The sequence below is a fragment of the Cimex lectularius genome, unplaced genomic scaffold, assembly GCF_000648675.2.
Source record: "Cimex lectularius strain Harlan isolate CLEC.00 unplaced genomic scaffold, Clec_2.1 scaffold54, whole genome shotgun sequence".
Lineage (NCBI taxonomy): Eukaryota > Metazoa > Arthropoda > Insecta > Hemiptera > Cimicidae > Cimex > Cimex lectularius.
In genome coordinates, this window is record NW_019392704.1 from 1,424,098 (window position 1) to 1,441,884 (window position 17,787).

A 17,787-nucleotide genomic window follows, 5' to 3' on the forward strand; every position below is an offset into this window, starting at 1 on the left:
AAACGTTTTTTAAATATTTGCAATTACTTTGCCGTGTCGGTTTCACACTTTTTTCTCCACAAGATTCTGTTTCGTGTAGAACGCGAAATCGTGTAGGGTCTTTGTTTCCAAAATTGAATGTATTTTCCATTGCAAGCCTCAAATATTTCAGTACGATGGAATGCAGAAATAATGCAAATAGATGAAAAATCTGAGATTCTTTGAGATCCTAAATGTGCTTTCATATATTAAAAAAGTAGTCTTGGTGCACTGTCCTTTATCCTCGATGTTGATAGGATGAATCATAATAATGTTAAAGTAGGAAGGCAGGTGAGTCAGACGGAATTTAAAACTGGGTCAGTCAGTAAAGGGAGGATGTAACGCAAGTTCGAATCAGCGTGATAATCAAAATGTGTAGCCTTGGAAATGGAAAGCTAGCAATGGATAAATCGATTTGTCTGCTTTGGCAATGCCCATAATGGAGGGCCAGAAACCATGGAAAATCAACATCATACGTGTGACTCAATTACGCCGTATACTAACCATCGGCTCTGGTTCAATGCTGTCACATACAATTTTTTTTTTTTTTGTATTTTCACAACAATTCATTTCTCTAGGCCTGACGTTTCTAGGTAAAAGGAAAATAATGGCACTTTCATTATTTTAATTAATTGTTTTGTGTGTGCCAAGACTGAGTTACTTGCCGTGTGCTTTGCATTTGTTTCTCCGACTTTCCCTGTCGCGTTGGTTGAGCCTCCAGGCTCAACCGAGTGTGTAAATAATTGAAACAAGTCTTGGCGCACTGCCTCACTTTTACCTTCTAACGACTCTTTCGGAAACATTTAAGTTTCTTAACAATTAATCCTTTCCGAAAGATCAGTCGTTGAATATTAATGGAAATAAAGTTGAAAGAAAGATTTGTGGAGGCCTGGGGCCAACAGGAAGAAGAGTTGAAGTAGAAACTCTTTTCTCTCTCGATCCACGGTCGCAACGCCACTTGACGGATGAACCGGTTTCAATATCCCTTAAAGTGTTACGACGATTAATAAATGGATCGAGTTCTCCTGCCCTTGAACCAATAACGTTTTGGATACCACTCGAGTTCTCGACTCTGGTTTAACAGCTCATGCCAATTTTTTGAGAAAGACAATCCGGACGGTTAGACACGGATGATTTTTTCTTCCGGGGTAAATAACACAAGATAATCAGCTTGAAAGACTTTCTTTAGTAGCAAAGAATACACATTGAAAAACATAGTATAAAACAATGTTTTGGTAACAATGGATGGTCAACAATTCAATTTATCACATTGCTGCGTTTTCACCTCAACCCAGAATTTTCATTAAAATATTAATACACGTTATGGCATACTTATACAATTGAACGCTGGTTACTTTTCATTGGGCCGTTTCATCTTGGGCGATTTCCCTCTGACGAAATTTTAATAGATATTAGATATCATATATAGATATTACAAAGCAGTACCCAACATTAAATGAAACAGACAGTGACTACGTTTTTTATATACATATGTAGATGTTTATAATAACCATATGATTATATAATTTTTCTATTAAATTTTTGTAAAATTAAATTGTAAGTTGGTCTGCAAGTTAGTGAATAGTTGTCCGTTATTAGATCATCAAGGTCCGCCTATTCTCTGTATAAGTTGCGGTATGGACACTTTTCAACTTCAGTGGTTGTGTCTAGTCTGTCGCTGACGTCCTCGTTGTTTTATCTTGCGAAACTACAATTACAGAGACAAGAAGTCTGGAATAGTTCGAACTGGTGGAAAGTAAATGCATTATTACGGGCTCAATTCGGGGTTTTCTTGTTCGTTTGGTCGGCCTATTATTGTATTCGTAACTTCAGTTTCGTTCTAATTATAAATTACCTTGGACTACTACTTGGATGTAAATTGTGAGCTTGCAATGTATAGACTGTCTGGAAATGAGCTTGAATATCTCGAACTGAGAATACTCTAGAATATAAAGAAATTATACGTTCATTAAATTTATTAAGTTGTTTTTCAGCATTAAATATCAGCATTGGTTCAAAGGTACTATTCCGATCGGGAGGAACGACCAGCTCGATGCATTGCTTTATTTGCATATTTTGTGATTAGTTTTGTTCTTGTTTTTTTTTTTCTTCGCCACCCCTTGGGGTGATGTAAATTGTTACAACAAATTATGATACGATCGAAAACCTTATGTTTAGTTTATTATTAAGTTTAACTATATTTTTAAACTCCCTAAATATTTTATGGCTGATTTTTTCTTTAAGAAAATTATTTAGATATAAAAAATGACAAACATATGAAATACAGTTAGTTTGTTCCATAAAATAGTGTTATGTCACTAGCTACACACGATGAAGAACAAACGACAAAAACTGAAGTGATTCTACTATGTGTTCGGCGTTTACTGCATGTAGTTATAATAGTACACAATGCAGTTGCTATAGGGTTCTACTCTACATATGGGATCAAAGCAATTCAACGTGCTGAAGAAAAGTTGGAAGGTATGGTGATTTACCACAGATTTGCATCGTGTATGAAGTATGTCGACTTCATCAACCTTATTCTGTACATAGGATATTGCATATTATGCACATTGTTAGACATAATAAAATGCTTCTTATCAAGAATAAGCAGTGTTACAACCTGTGAATCAATACTAAACTACGTAGAATGCGTTGTGCTCTTTCCGACTACAATGGCCCTACCGATTTTGTACATTCTAGAAGTCTTTAAGTTATACGTTACCGCAGAATTACCAATATGGCTCAGTTGTATGACGCATATAGATATTATTATATTCCAAATATTTGAATTATTATCGTTGAAAAGAAAATATCCTAAATGGACTATCAGCTTATTGGGTCTTTTTATTTTGGGAATGAGTTATGTGTTTTGGTTTCACGTAGTGTATTACTACACAGAAACGTGGATTTTTACATTTTACAAGAGAACACCAAAACTTTTGAAATATTTGGTAGGTTCTTCACCTTTTATAATTCTGGTAACATTATATTTTGCGGGAAAATATTTATACAAGGCTGTATGGTTTAAAGTTTTAAGGAAAAATGCGTAAGAGAAGAAAACCCAATACCAAACATCCCTAACAATTTTTTTAACCCATTCATAAGACAATAAAAGCATAATTAGTAATATTTGTTTTAGTCTTTACAATCTAAGTTCTAACATAAAGACCTTAAACACTGTTGTTTAACTTAATATTTTGCCAAACATGATCATCAAACTTGTTAATTATGCATAATTCACTTTTTGTGTTAAATAAATTCTTACGTTGAGAGAATTCAGGCATAAGATTGGTTACACAGCTCGGGAAAAGGGTCAATCCAAACAGAGTTAACAACTAAGTGCGGTCATTTTAGTAAGTAGCACAAGTAAGACGAATCTGGTGTTGACAGCATGGTACCGTGGTCCAAAGGTTGATCCATTCGATCCTGTCAGATTTCTTAACAAACCCTGACTGATTTTCCGACTTCTTAAAATTTAGTCCACGTTTAGTTGCGGCAACCAGCTAAAGCGCGTGACGGTTGACTATCTTGGACGATAAGATGATCCGATGTGACTCGTTAGAGCACGGTTGGCTTCGGGACTTCTTGGAGGAATCACGCTTTCTACCCCTCCGACCGACGCCATCAAGTTGCTAGAACTTACTCAAGGTTTTGCCCTATTTCCTATCTCCTATTTTATATTCTATTTTTTCACGCAATGCCGAGGTAGAAGACGGAACTTTACTCTCAGCCCTGGAACACCGGGGTGGTACGGTCAATGTTTCGTTTTTTTCCTGTTCTGATTTCAAGGATAGAAAAACGGCCGGTTCTATTATGCGAAATTGCCACGTTCAGCGAACCCGCGGTTTTAAAAATGTTCTCTATCTCTAACAAAGCCGAATCCTTGACCATGTTTCCAGTTCTCTAATCAACTTCATTTCACAATATTTTATAATATAGTACGAAGATAAAATGGTTGACTTATATTGTAATTTTAATCAGTTTTTCAGTTCCTCGAGTATTTCTTAAATTATTCTAGATAAAACAGTCATTTTCCAAATTGAAACTGTAACGTAGTAATTTTACTATTGATACTTTGACGCAACAACGTAGTGCGATTTTGTTTAACTGGAATAGATTTGCATGTTTATCCTATTTTGTGTTTAAAGGCCTGACCTAGATATGAGCCGAACACGCTAAGGGCTTTAACGTCTAAGGTAGTACGTACCATTTCAATCACCTCTTATCTTTCTGTAGTACTGCCGCCATCTGAGTAACTTACATTTTCATATATATACTTAAAGACAACAAACCGAACATTTTATTGTTTATTTCAAAATACATGTATTTTTATCGTTATATTAATTACAACATACTTATTTTAATGTAAACCAAATTAAGCAAAATCAGAAATTCATAAGTTTGATATGTGCGTCAATACGACCATCAACAGTTGCCAAACCCTTGGTTTTTAATACTTAAGAAGACATTTAATAGCAACAATCCGACTACGATTGGGGCACAATAGCCTGCGCCAGACTAGGCTTATGAGAACCATGTGAATACAACGGAGAAGCATTGGCAGAGGCTGACCATGTCCTACTGTCACGTAACAGCACTTCGGAGGGAAGAGAGGATCTCTTAAAACCCTGATTAACAATGGTACCAACCTATCCATAAGAAGTATCTTGTTGCGCAGGGTAGAAAACAAAAAATAGTCAACGCCGTGGTCGTATATCTGAGGAAAATAAAATAGAAATTTAAAGATTAAAATAAATAAAGAATAAAAATAAATAAACAAAGAGCGACATGGCTATAAACCTAAATATGCAAGGCAAAAAAAATTATTTATTATTTATTAATTTATTACAATTTATTACCTGGTTTTAAAGGTTAAAAAGTTAAATGAATATAACGATCAAATTACATATAAACAACAAAATACATCTGTTGCCCGATTTTTGTCTTTGAGTGTATAGTAGGAAAGGCCTGAATTACTTTCTTTAATAATTTTTTGGCATTACAGTGGACAGTTTATTGTATACTTTTTGTACCTCAAACTGGTTATTTCAGTAAAATCTATTGTGAAACGTTGACCGGTCTTTAAAAGGCCCCTTGTCAGGGCAGTATAAGAAGTAAACCCACCTACTGAATCTTTAAAACATTCATAAAACATCTGGTGTGTGGGTAGAACTCTTCTTCATAAATGCCTCAATACATAAGCCACTTTTTAGACAGTTATACGCCTAATGATTAAATTTATTGGAAATACAGTAAAAACTATTATTACATAAGTCCTTTTAAGATAATACAAAGTCTACAACCATCCAGTATACACGCTGTGTGTGTTTTTTTTGCAAACAAAACCCATTGTACAAACCTTAATTTTTGATTATTGTAGACATATTTTATATAATGATAAGTGAGAATTTCACCTTTTTTGTATTTCGATTCTTACTGCCTTGTTTCCTTCGTGTATTTGCATTTTTTTTAAACTGAAAAGTACTGTATTTCAAGATTAATGGAGTAATTGAACAAGCATCGATACAACATGTACATCTAGAAATACATAAATGCACTATTCTCACATACTACGTTATATTAGGGCAATTAGGACATAAATAATCGATTATTGATTAGCCTTTAGGAGATGTCGATTTTGCCTTTTAAAAGGCGTGAAACGTGACGGTTTTGCAAGTTTTTCACTTCCTAACCCAGATATCCACTCGGCTGGGATAAAAGGTTAAACGATTGACGGCAGCGATAAAGAAATATATTTTCTGCAAATGTTCACCTGAGAACGATCTCAGCTATCTGGGGGTCGGATGTATTTTATATGCACATTTTTTCCTAGTAATGTTGAATAACTGATATAAGAAAATCGATACGTTACCGAACATGAAACCGAGATGATTCGCGTTTAACCGAACATTACAAAACCCAGTCATTGAACAAATATGAAGAATTTAAAATTCCCCAACTCCGGAGAGATAGTAAATTAATTGGTGGTGTCCAAAAGCCGAAATTTGTAAAATGTAATTTGTAATTGTTTGTCCTCAGAAGTTAAGTTAACAGATAGTTCAATTAAAATAAGTTTTGCTTGTATCGGTTGTACTAACTTTACAATTTCCCTTAAAAACTAATAATATTTGTATTCTGATATTTAACTGTTAAGGGGAGACTGATTTCAATAAAATCTTTTGTCATATTAGATCGAAAAATTCGTTCTTGCCTGGGAGCCTAGAAAAAATTCATTTAAGACTATCTATCAAGGAAGCCGTTAAATGACGTTTCGGTTGTGCGGTAAGAGCAATAAAACGAACGTCTCTAGCCATCGTACATCGCGGTCGACCACTACCTTCGATCGAGACTTCCGGTGGCCCTAAACCGCTGAAGACCATGACTGGCCAGAACTCTGCCCGGGCGAGATCATCTCGATTTAAAGCCATGTTGTTAAGAAAAAAATTAATTTAAACAAAAATGATAATTTGGAGATCGTGAGATGCTCTGGTGTGACGTAGGCTTTAGCAAAACGTTTTCTTTTTCGTGTCAACGTTTCGATCTTTATTGAGTTCATCTTCAGGGCTCAAAGTGTTTGTTTTTTGTGTAGATGTGTCAATTGTGTGTCGTGGTGACACTGCCCAAACAATTTTTTATTCAAATTTATTGTTTCATCAAAGAAAACAATGTAAAAAGCCAATTAACTCATCAGCATTTTGGCTCTGGAAAGGAAGAAATGGAACTAATTTTCATTTCTTTTAATCTGAAGGGTGAAAAAGGGTTATTCTACAAAGGTAAAAAGTTATTTAAGTTTACTATTAATCTTCGTATCTAGTTATTATGGAAATTAAATAAATAAATACAAGTGCCCGGTTTTTTTTCTTTGAGTGTATGTTAAGCTACTTTGCTAAGTCGCTCGGTCACAAGGTAATTACCAGATGCGAATTTGCTCGCCCGCAAATGCCTTTTGTGTTTTTGCAAAAGATTGCTGACAAAAACTAAAAAAAACTTTGTTTTTGCTGTTGTAATAACGATGAATTTTGATAAAATCCAGAGGTGTTATGAATTTTTATGTTGAACATTCTGGACATTGGCGAGAAAAAATTGTCTCCGGATTTTTACAGTTAAGAAAATTCGTATTTTAGGGTTTTAAATTGTTTTACAAAATAGGCCTACTTTACTGGAAAGGTTTTTTTTGTTTTTTGTAATTTTTCGTATATCTAATCGCATTTAATACTATGCTCCACATTAATTGCTTGTCCTGAGAAAAAAAGCAAATCGAATAATGCATAACTTTAAAAAACAGGCACAACAAAGTATGTAATGGGCCCATTGGCTTGAGACTAATATTTTTCCACCTAATATTACCAAAAAAGGGTTTCATTAAAATCTTCCCACGCCCGTAGATTCCCCTTGTGAGTACCTACTTAGTCTCATAGTAGTTTTAGTTTTTTTGTATCAAAATATTATGATTTTAACCTACAAAACAAATTTTGCGTGTTTACCACCTTTTCATTACCTCTTATTATTGTTTTTATGTGACTGTTTATTTGTTTGTATGTTGTAAGTTTTGTTATTGTCTGTGTGTTTTTAAAAACCTAACATATATTTTGAGAAACGAAACCCATTATAGAAATGCCACTTTCACCAGATTGCCGCCTAATTGAGTTTAATTTTTCAATAGTAGTTGCGTGTTAATAAATATGAAGTTATCCTCAGGTCCTGTGAGAGTGACTTGGGACAAAACCACTTTCGCATCTTTCATTTCAAGAGGGTAATTGCCCGGAGTAGGTTAATTTTGTTTTATGAAAAAATTTACCTATTGACAGCGCCGGCACCACGCTCCACTAATTTATTCTTAAATTAATACCACGCAGCTATGGTCAATAGATTGATAGCCCAATTGGTAAATATATAATATCGTTAACCTTAAAAAATGTAACAGTTCGCACACTATTTTATTCTTACGAAAAGGAGTTATGGAAAAATCCATAAAAAATAAAAATAAACCAACATCGTAAATACAACATAATGATGATGAAGCTGCAAAAATGTTATCGCAACAGAAATATCACAGAACCAAATTAATAGGATACCATCCTATAGATAATATATTAAAATTAGATTCCTTATTAACTTTTACAATTAAGGGCCAAGTTCTATAATAACTAGTAAGAACACTGATCCAATGAGATTGGTTTCCTAAGAACTAAGAATGATTCCAAAATGCATCTTCCAAGGAAATTTTAGAACATTTTCTTTTTTTCATCTCATAAAACATTGTTGGTGCAGAAACTTGAATGAATAGTTGAAATAATATGAATGAAGGAGTTAAAATCCAACAATTATCGTGGAAATAATAGAACCATTTTAAAAATAAAAAGCCTTGGTGATATAAGCAAAAGAACGTGCAGTAGGAAACGTTTAAACGCTTAGCATAAAAAGTTCAAATTATGCATTTGTTTTTATTATTATTGCCCACAGTACCTTTCTTACAAATTCAAACCTCATTAAATGCCGACAAGCAGCATTTAATTTAAAAGCATTTCATCACCGACCATTTCTCTTTCATCGTCGTTTATTCTTGATAGCAGTACAGTAAATATTACAATATACATTTCTTTTGGGCTAGTTTTTCCATGAATAAAACTGCCCGTATGAATGGACTAGGCTTCCGTCGATGCTTCCGTTTCCGTTCCCATTTTCGTCATTATATTTTTATATTTGTTTTATTTAAATTTGTACGATTTTCTTAAGGCCAGGTTGGTTATCTTTTCAGGTCCGTTCAAAATTGCACGGACCTCTATTAACAGGCTGTTGGAGATTTAAAATATTTTATATTCAAGTGTTCCAAATCACTACAAAGCGAGAAAGAAGATATGTGTACAAACAAGCGGAAGCTAAGGACGTGGAATCACCGATTTTAATTTAACTTTTTTTGTAATACTAGGTCGAAAAGTTAACCCTCTTGCCTGAGTGCTCTTGAAAATGGGCACAAGGAACTGAGATTATTTTCAGTAATTTTTATAGTATTTGTTAAATATGATTTTCTGCCTTTGTTGTGCGCCTATTTTAAGGTTATTAATTAATTATTAATCAGTTGATTTATTTTTTGAACATAGGAAAAGAAAATACTATGCAGAATCGTATTAAAACAAATGATGACGTGGCTTCCACTAAAGCAGGTTTAACAACTTTTTTTAAAGAAAATATTTCGAATTTGTTTCAAGCAACCTTTAAAGTCCTTAAATATGAACTTTTATAGCAAACAAAAATAGACATGTTCTGGTATGATTAGGTCGTTTTTCTTTTAGCTTTAAATTAAGAAACACTCGTAAAACAGCCAAAAATGAACATAGTTATGAAATCAGTCCATTACACATTAGTACCTGAGAGGTAAACCTCAAAAGATGTGGAAATGATTGAATTTAATTACTGGTCCACAAAATTTTATAATAAAATACCTGATAAAATTTAAAAAACCTCCAGAAAAGAGTTTTAAGGACAGAATCAAATTGTGCCTGTTAAGCTTAGCATTCCATCCTTTTGAAGAATTTTTAACCGGTGATCCCTCAAAGATTTACATTAAAGTATAAAAAGGATGTAATAATGACATGTATTTATTTGACCAATGTGACGACTATTTGTATATTGTCTTAACAACATAATATATTTCTACATTCTTGATTCTTTTTCTCTAATGTCTGTTGTTCCAAGTATACAATCATACTCGTTTGGATTTTCTGCAAATTCAACGTTCTTGCAACCGTTTAAAAGCTGGATAGCTCTTCCTTCAGTCGATGCCAACAATGTTTAGTTGTTATAACGTTTTATGTCAATATAATTGAGAAAATAATGATGGAAAAAAACTTTTCAAACATTTTATTTTTACAACCCTGGTACTAATTTATTTACCAATGCACTCATTATGGGACTTTGTAAGCGTCTTATTCTTTATAAAAATTCGGGTGAATCAGCGGAGTCATCCCAAATTTATCATCGTTTTTGAAATTTTCGAAAAAAAAATCAGACTTCAGAGGCAATAAAAGGCGAAAAACTTAAAAAAAATTGAATTCAGCGGTTGTTTTTGGGTGCTAAAAGCGAATATCAACTTTGTTTCTTAGTACAAATACTTTATCCCATGATACTAGTTATTCTTTTGACAATTAGCCATAGTATGATTATCGTAGATATTGTAATACATAAGTCGTAAGTTGTTCTAAAAAAAATAAATAAATAAATTGATATATCCTATAATAACCTAGAAATATTCGCACAACAAAGGCAGAATATCGTATTTTAAAAGTATTAAGGAAATTACTTTAAATATTTTACCTCGATTCCTAGGGCACATTGGCAACAACCCTTGGGACACGTGACTACATTCAACCGCGTATCACCAAAAAAAAAAGTCACTAATCCGTGATTCCACGTCGCCTCGTACGTACATTTTTATATGATTGTATTGATTGCATTAGTCTTAAACTTCATCATGTGGACCTATCAAGTATGTAAGTAGTTCACGTTGTAAAAATATCTTTTCGCACAAATTCCCTTACTATTTAAGAATAATATGAAGAAAAGCCGGAATAGGAAAATTGATTCTGCAACTATTTTCTTAATGTGATTAAGTTACTGAATTGTACTTATGCGTGAGATTTGATATCAGTTTTTATGACAAAGTAACGTTAGATTTTTTATTATTTTTTGACGCATTGCCTGCCTAGAATTGTTTCTGTTGCCAATATGATTGAAAAATAACAAAACTAGAACAGCTATAAGTTAATTTTTATTATATCTTTTCAAAGTCAAATTGAATGGTTTTATTCAACATTCCACATAATAGAACTTTGTGAGATCGTGTTGTGGTCTGTGGTGATGAACCTACCGTCCTGGTCTGCTTATTCTCGCTATTTTGTCTGTCAGACGTGTTTCCAAATCATCGTCATCTTCAATGATTGATCTGTTTGTTATTGTTGAGATTTTATAAATTATAAAGGGGAAAATAGAAATGCTATGAGAGACAAAACCAGCGATAATAAATCACAGAGATCGGAACTACGTTAATTGAACTATTCGAATGAAAACAGTAGCTATGAAAATGAATGAAATTTAATCTCTAGAGTCTAGATTATTTGAAAAAAAAAAGTTCATAAACCAAATAGCAAAGATTTTTTCAGTATGATAGTGAACCAAATTACATCTTGATTAATCTCTTTCAAAACACCCAAATTTTTTCAAAACCACGTGGCTGGACGAGCTTTTGGAGGTTATTGGATAGAGACTTCGTCCTTGATGAAGGTCCTTCCTTCAACGATAAGGTTAACCCACATGGCGATTATCCGGATGAGTGAAAGAAATGTCATACCCGCCGTACCGTGACTCCATCCGCAATAGCAATTCTTTTGAACCCCCGTTGTTCGGAACACGCAACCAAGAATAATACCGTTTTTCCAACCAATAAAATATATTCAAGGTTTTCGTAAATCTTTGCTATAAAGAACCTCACATGTGATACAACCGTAAAAATACTGCTACGTCATTCCATCAATTGGGGCTGTTTCCGTTCTTTTATAAATGTTTATACAAAGTGTAAAAATTGTATACAATCCACAATCCACCACATTCACCCATTTTTCAATGAATGCTGAGTTACAATACAAAACGTGATGTTGTGTTCTTGCAATTTTGTATTTCCAGACTTTGGATGGATTTTTCGAAGACCATATCTTTCAGTTATACTTTTTAGTTAGCAAACCTACCAGCAGTGGTAAGTCCTAGGATGTCCTTTGGCTCAAAGAAGAAGAAGAAGAAGTCAAGAGAAAATCAAATTCAATTAGATGGTCAACCAGTGAAGTCTCCGGGTTAATTATATTCTGAAGCACTAAATATGAGCAATCATATTAGGGAAAACGTGAATGTGACGGGAAATCACACTTTGGCTTTCAATCTGAAATGCTATCAATGCTTGTGCATTATTTGTAGAAAATCTTAAATTGATTACACTGACAAATAAATTGTATGATCAGTCCGCCTATCGCCCTAAAAGCATTAGCAAAAGCCTGGAAAACCATAGCAATCAGGCATTAGTTTGGCTGCCAGGAAACAAAGGAGTTCTGTATAATAAACACAAACTTGCCAGAGGAGGCCCAGAACGTATATTTGTGATAACAAGATCATAGACTCTTCCATTTCAGAATAGATTACAAAGAACAAAAGGAGAAATGCACGAGATGGAGAGGTGCCAGATAACTCGTGATTAAAACCCTTACCAAAACTGGCTAACACACTGATACTTTTAAAGAGGATAAAACTCGGGGTGTGCTAGGACTATTAGCGGTCTCTGGCAAATGAGAAAACCCGTACACAACATGGGTATATCAATGAGGAGGAAGAAACTGCGAACCAACCGCTTAACGGAGACATAACCTAGAGTACCAAGAAGATTCGGGAAAAAGAATTGAAGCAATGACAGTCAATGACCTACTACTTCATAAGAGAAGGATAGAGTCAATTGACCTTATCTAATTGAGAAAAGTACAATAAGCCAATAGGCTCATTAACTAGGAAATACCAAACCCCCGCTTCCTGGTATCCTTTTCATCATTATCATATTCATCAAGCAATCTTCAAGTAATTTTTTCACTGTTGTTTGAAGCATTAAAAAATTCAAAGACTGTACTTTTGATTGGCCTAATTATTATTGTGAAAAGTAGTAATGGAGTGTTTTTGGGGTACAAAGTGGTATGATGATGGTTACATTTTGACTTGATTTGCTTTTCTACCAATCAGAGTAGTTTAAATTGTCCATTTTTCATAAAACTTTTAAATATACTTAATATTGCGATTATTCATTTTGTCGCATTTTGCATATCTTCAAATTTCTTTGCGGTTTCATCGTTCTAACAAATTTTCAAATTTTGGTTGTACCTCGTCATGTTATACGATTACTGGATGTGCATGGTCCCCATTGATTTGTGGATGGTTATTATTGGATCAATTACGCCTACATTTCGCTTTATTTTACTTTTCTCAAGGCACATTTCTTGAGCTTTGTTGTTAAAATTTTACGATTATGGAGGTGAATAAGTTGGGATACAAGGTATGAAAAATATTAACCTACATGTAATTAAAGACCTACCAAAAAAATGAACAATTTTATTTAATTTACTTGTTGGTTACTTTAATTTACTTGTTGTAGAACAAACTGGACATCTTGGATTGAATGTACATATAAATTCCAAGATTGCGTAACTATTTTAATAGGAACGGGATATTTTGATTACACCCATTCAGTATTTCTTGCTTAAGTCAGTAATTTAATGTAAGGAAGACGTTTCCTCGTACTATTTGGTGTATAAACAATTAATTAAAATGCATCGAGCATATATTGATCGGAATTTTGAAGTACACGCTTGAGTTGCTATTATGGTTAATTATTTATATAGCGTAATAACTGTGTTAAATATTTTAGATATGTTCTATTAAAAATAATAATAATAACGGTTCGTTCCATAAGAGGCTGTACGTGCACCCAAGAATACACATATTTCTCCTCATGACTTGCCATTTATTTACCAAATTTATTAGCAAATTTTGAACAATTAAAGAGGATAGAAAAACCCGAGGTGTTTCTTCCCGTATGCGTATGACACATATTATGAAATATGTAGTCCTGTTACTTCGGACACGGGTCAGCGCTTAATTCGCGCATCGACATTCTGCATGGACGTCGGACGATTGAGACCGAGGAAATTGTTCCACAGAGACTACCTACACGCCGCTAAAGCCTATAATCAACTTTTTCGAGCAATTCTTTTATACTTGGTGAATACAAGTTTTTTTGTACGGTTGTCCCGAACATCACGACCGGAGAACAATAGATTTCGATCGTGCTACAAGACCAAACAAAAACAGGCGTTTTACAATTGTTCTTAATAGTGCTAAACGGTTATTAAAAAAATAAAAACAAAATAAGATTTCGTAAAAGACAGATAAGCATATGCTGTGTAGTGTTTTCTCAGAGGACAGCAAATATCTATCACTTTTAAAGACGAAGGTGCTTTGCAAGCAGTTTAAAGATAAATGATGAGCTATATACTGAGTTTATGTGAATCTTTCTTAGAAATCCGTTTATTCTCTTAACTACCACTCGAACCACCGGTGCGTTTGTCTCAACTTCTGTATTTATTTTATGTGGGACAAGTGACTTCTTCAATAATACCACTTGTTTGCCGTTTAGTCACCGGGGTTACAGTGAATAGGCGAAGCGCGGTCGATACAAAAACCGCATCGATAAATGAAACTCGTAAATATGTATAAACGTTCTGGTTGCCGTAGGATTTAAAAAAAATCCTTAGACCAAATAAATATTTTAGCCTAAATTATATTATTTTCAGCTATAAATATGTAAGTTAATAAAATTCAAGGACGACCGCAATGCGAATTTATTAATCATCCTCAACTGTATTTGTTTAAGATTGATTTACACAATTAAACATTAAAATCAATCCTTATTCAGGGTTTGAAAATGTATTGGATGTGTGTAGTTTTTAAACAACGTATTTTACTTAATATTGTTACTACGTGAACTTAAGGTAAATTGATTCTTGTGGCCAATGACCTCATAAATGACTTGAAATTTTCAACCTACCTCACGTACATTTAAATTTAGTAATATTTATATATTAATTTCGCAGTGGCTATATCGTAATCAATGAAGTTCTACTGAGATGCGATTATTAATTTCGGGATAAAAGTCAATTAACTTAAACCATTGGCTTTGAGGTTTTCGACGAGATCAATGCATCAAAACAAACGGTTGACGATTTTGAGATTTCTTCTTGAGGTCTGCGGGGTGATGAACCAGTAGCTCGGTCATTTCGGATTATTTTCATCACTACCAAAGTGGTCGGTTTGGGTTCTATTTGTTACTCGACTCCCAGTTTTTGTACGTCTGTATACGGCTGACAAACTGCAGAAAAGAGTCTGGCAGGCCAAACCCGCAAGTTTAGGCAAGAAGTCGAAGGTGGAAAAAGTACTTGTAAAAGTTCTATGATTTTTTTCTCTTTATATAAACGATTTGGAGCAACACTTGGAAATAAGAATGATTTAATTGATTGCTGTTTATGTTATTTAATGTTTTCATATTACCATTGTGTGAGTCTAATTGAATCATGCGTTCTTCCTTTTTTTAATTTATTCGCTTATTCAATAGTTAATTCCGTTTTATCCTGGTGCGCATTCAACGAAAATGCTTTATTTAAAAATTAAGGCGTAATGACAACGATCAGTCTTGATTTGTACAACTTTGTCGGTTGAAAACTCGTCTTTACTAATTCCAACAAAGCAATTTATTTTATTACTTCATTTTTTAAACAAAAAATTGTTACCTTATTTGGCAACACGAATTTAGATGTAGAACTTCTTATAAAAGAAAAACCATTTTTTAAAACACATAAAGATGAAAATTATAAAAGAAAAACCACAAGGTAGCGGATCTCAGCGAAGGGAAAAAAAAATCTCTCTCCGCATACAGTATATCATAGCTGAATAACATTCCCCGGCATTCCTACAGCTAAACTACAACTCCAATATAATTTACGAATGTGTTTCAGGTCATAGAACAAGACAGACACCTGTTGAGGAGGAAACTAGCCACGACACAAGCAGAATGCGAAACGAGGCTCTTGGAATTGCAAGCGGACATACGGGAGTTGCAGAGGGTAATTGGCGAAAAGGAAAACTCCATGAAACAGGTGGAAAAAGAGAAAAACGCCCTGATCGTTGAACTCACCGAACAGAACCAAAGGCTAACTGCCCAGATAAAAGAGGTACGTTCGCCTTTCGACTTATTGAACAAACGCAGCTGAGGAATTTTATTTTATAAGTTATTTCAATACAAAAATGGTATGAAAATAAATACGTAATAAAAGTTTGATTAGTTACAAAGCTGTTTTCCATTTTATGGGCCCAATGACCACCAATGTCTTACGTTTTTATTCAAATTTTTGTCCAATTAAAATAATAATAAATTGTGACTCTTGAGATGAAGATATAAGTTTGGCCCTTTCCTATCATCTTTGTCTCAGTTAGGTCTAGGGTATTTTGAAACAACCGAACAAATAGAATCAAATTTACTGCAATTATGCAGGTGGATAAATAAAACCATTATTTGTTTTCTCATTCAATACGAGTTATTTAATTAATTTTGTCTTCGATGTTCATCTCCCCCAGAAAAACTTAAGATAGATTGGCACTTGAAAAAACAAAACAAAATTATGTAGAAATTAGAATTAAAGTAAAGCTAATGAATAAAATATTTTAAGCTCATTAACCAATATGAACTCCATTGTTTTTGAGTTTAGTGAAATTAGGTTGAGAACGTCCTCATCTCTCTATAATTTTGAGAACTTAAGTAAAATGTCTTCTCTCATTCGCGGGAATTTCCCCTACAATTCTCACGTCCTACGCGACTGCTCACCCGGACATCGGCAAATCGTAATAACACTATTACGCAAAAATAGTTTAATAACTACCGGATCTATAAATCGTCTTTCAACTCGTCGCCGTACCGCCTTTCTTTTCTCACTTCAGTTTCAACAGTTTTTAGAGTTTTCTTTTCGTCCACTCCGAGAGTTCTCAACAAAAAAGAAAACGAAAGATTAAAGTTTTTCGGAAAATGTCTATTGGCGGGCTCTTTCGACTTTCAAATCATGTAATTTACAGTTTCGACGGCACGGAAACAAATCAGTTGTTCATGCAGGGAGACACTCTTGAGCAAAATGAAGGCCAAGTGGACTCTCACGGGTCAATTATCAATCAATAATTGATTATCCAGCTTTTACCCCAAGACAGTACGAAAGTTCTTTTTAAATAGTTTGTAAAAATTTAATTTTTGACCAATATACAAAGGGATCAAAATATTTTAGCATACTATTGTACAATATTTTAATATACAATCATGAATTTTGAACTGCATATATTTTTGTAATAAATTTGTGATATTTATATTATATATATATNTATATATAAGCCACTAATACATACGTCATACTACAGGTCAGATGGGAGGTTAAATGAAAATTTTGGTGACAAGTTGGAAGGGCTAAGTGGGAATCATACACATAACCGCAAAGTCATAATAGTTGAAAATTGAACTAAACCTTTTCCTTATTTAAATAAATTTAGCAGATAGATTGTAATTTTTTTTTTTTTTTTTTTTTTTTTTTTTTTTTTTTTTTTTTTTTTTTTGATAAGTACATTTTTAACAGAATTTTTCTACTGAGAGGATCGACCATTGCTTTGCTTTTAATTTTCTTTAAGTCAAACATAAATCTGTAGTTTGATCATTTGGTCTACATATCCTCATGATTTTGTCTTGACTGGATTTCAGCTTCTTGCCATCTTAAGTGCTGAGAGGGGAGAGATCAAATTGATCAGAAACAACTAAACTATATTTCTTGGGTTTTTTCAGGTACTAAACAACCATCAAACTCACTTTCATTTTATTGATCAATAAAAAGAAAATGAGTTTGATGGTTGTCTAGTTCCTGAAAAGAAACCTAAGAAATATAAAAAGTCAGCAGCAAAAGAAGAGTAAAAGACTAAACTATAGGTTCATCACCCTGCAGAACCAAGAGAAAATATAAAAGAACAACCCACTGATAACGTTGTGACTCTGTAAACCTTTTATTATGCTATTAAACTGTTCAAAAATTACTACAAGTACTGATTGAATCTAGTACTTGTAGTATTTAGCACAAAACAGTCTTTTAATTATTGGCT

At 33.5% G+C, this 17,787-nt stretch overlaps 1 protein-coding gene and 1 long non-coding RNA gene across 3 annotated transcripts in view; both read left to right on the forward strand.

Moving 5' to 3' along the window:
• Positions 1 to 17,787, forward strand: part of LOC106665846 (bicaudal D-related protein homolog) — a 115,743-nt gene that overhangs the window by 94,126 nt on the left and 3,830 nt on the right. Inside the window, exons 1-2 of one of the 2 annotated variants that reach the window (XM_014392632.2) lie at positions 3,510 to 3,669; positions 15,618 to 15,833. In XM_014392632.2, coding sequence (XP_014248118.1) covers positions 15,750 to 15,833 — 84 coding nt within the window. In that variant the 5' untranslated portion in view covers positions 3,510 to 3,669; positions 15,618 to 15,749. Of the gene's footprint in view, positions 1 to 3,509; positions 3,670 to 15,617; positions 15,834 to 17,787 lie in introns of those variants that run through there. The other variant, XM_014392631.1, reaches the window with a different exon arrangement.
• LOC106665847 lies at positions 1,553 to 2,189 on the forward strand. Its single transcript, XR_001340353.1, has 2 exons — positions 1,553 to 1,774; positions 2,013 to 2,189. It is a non-coding gene; the product is annotated as an uncharacterized LOC106665847 (long non-coding RNA).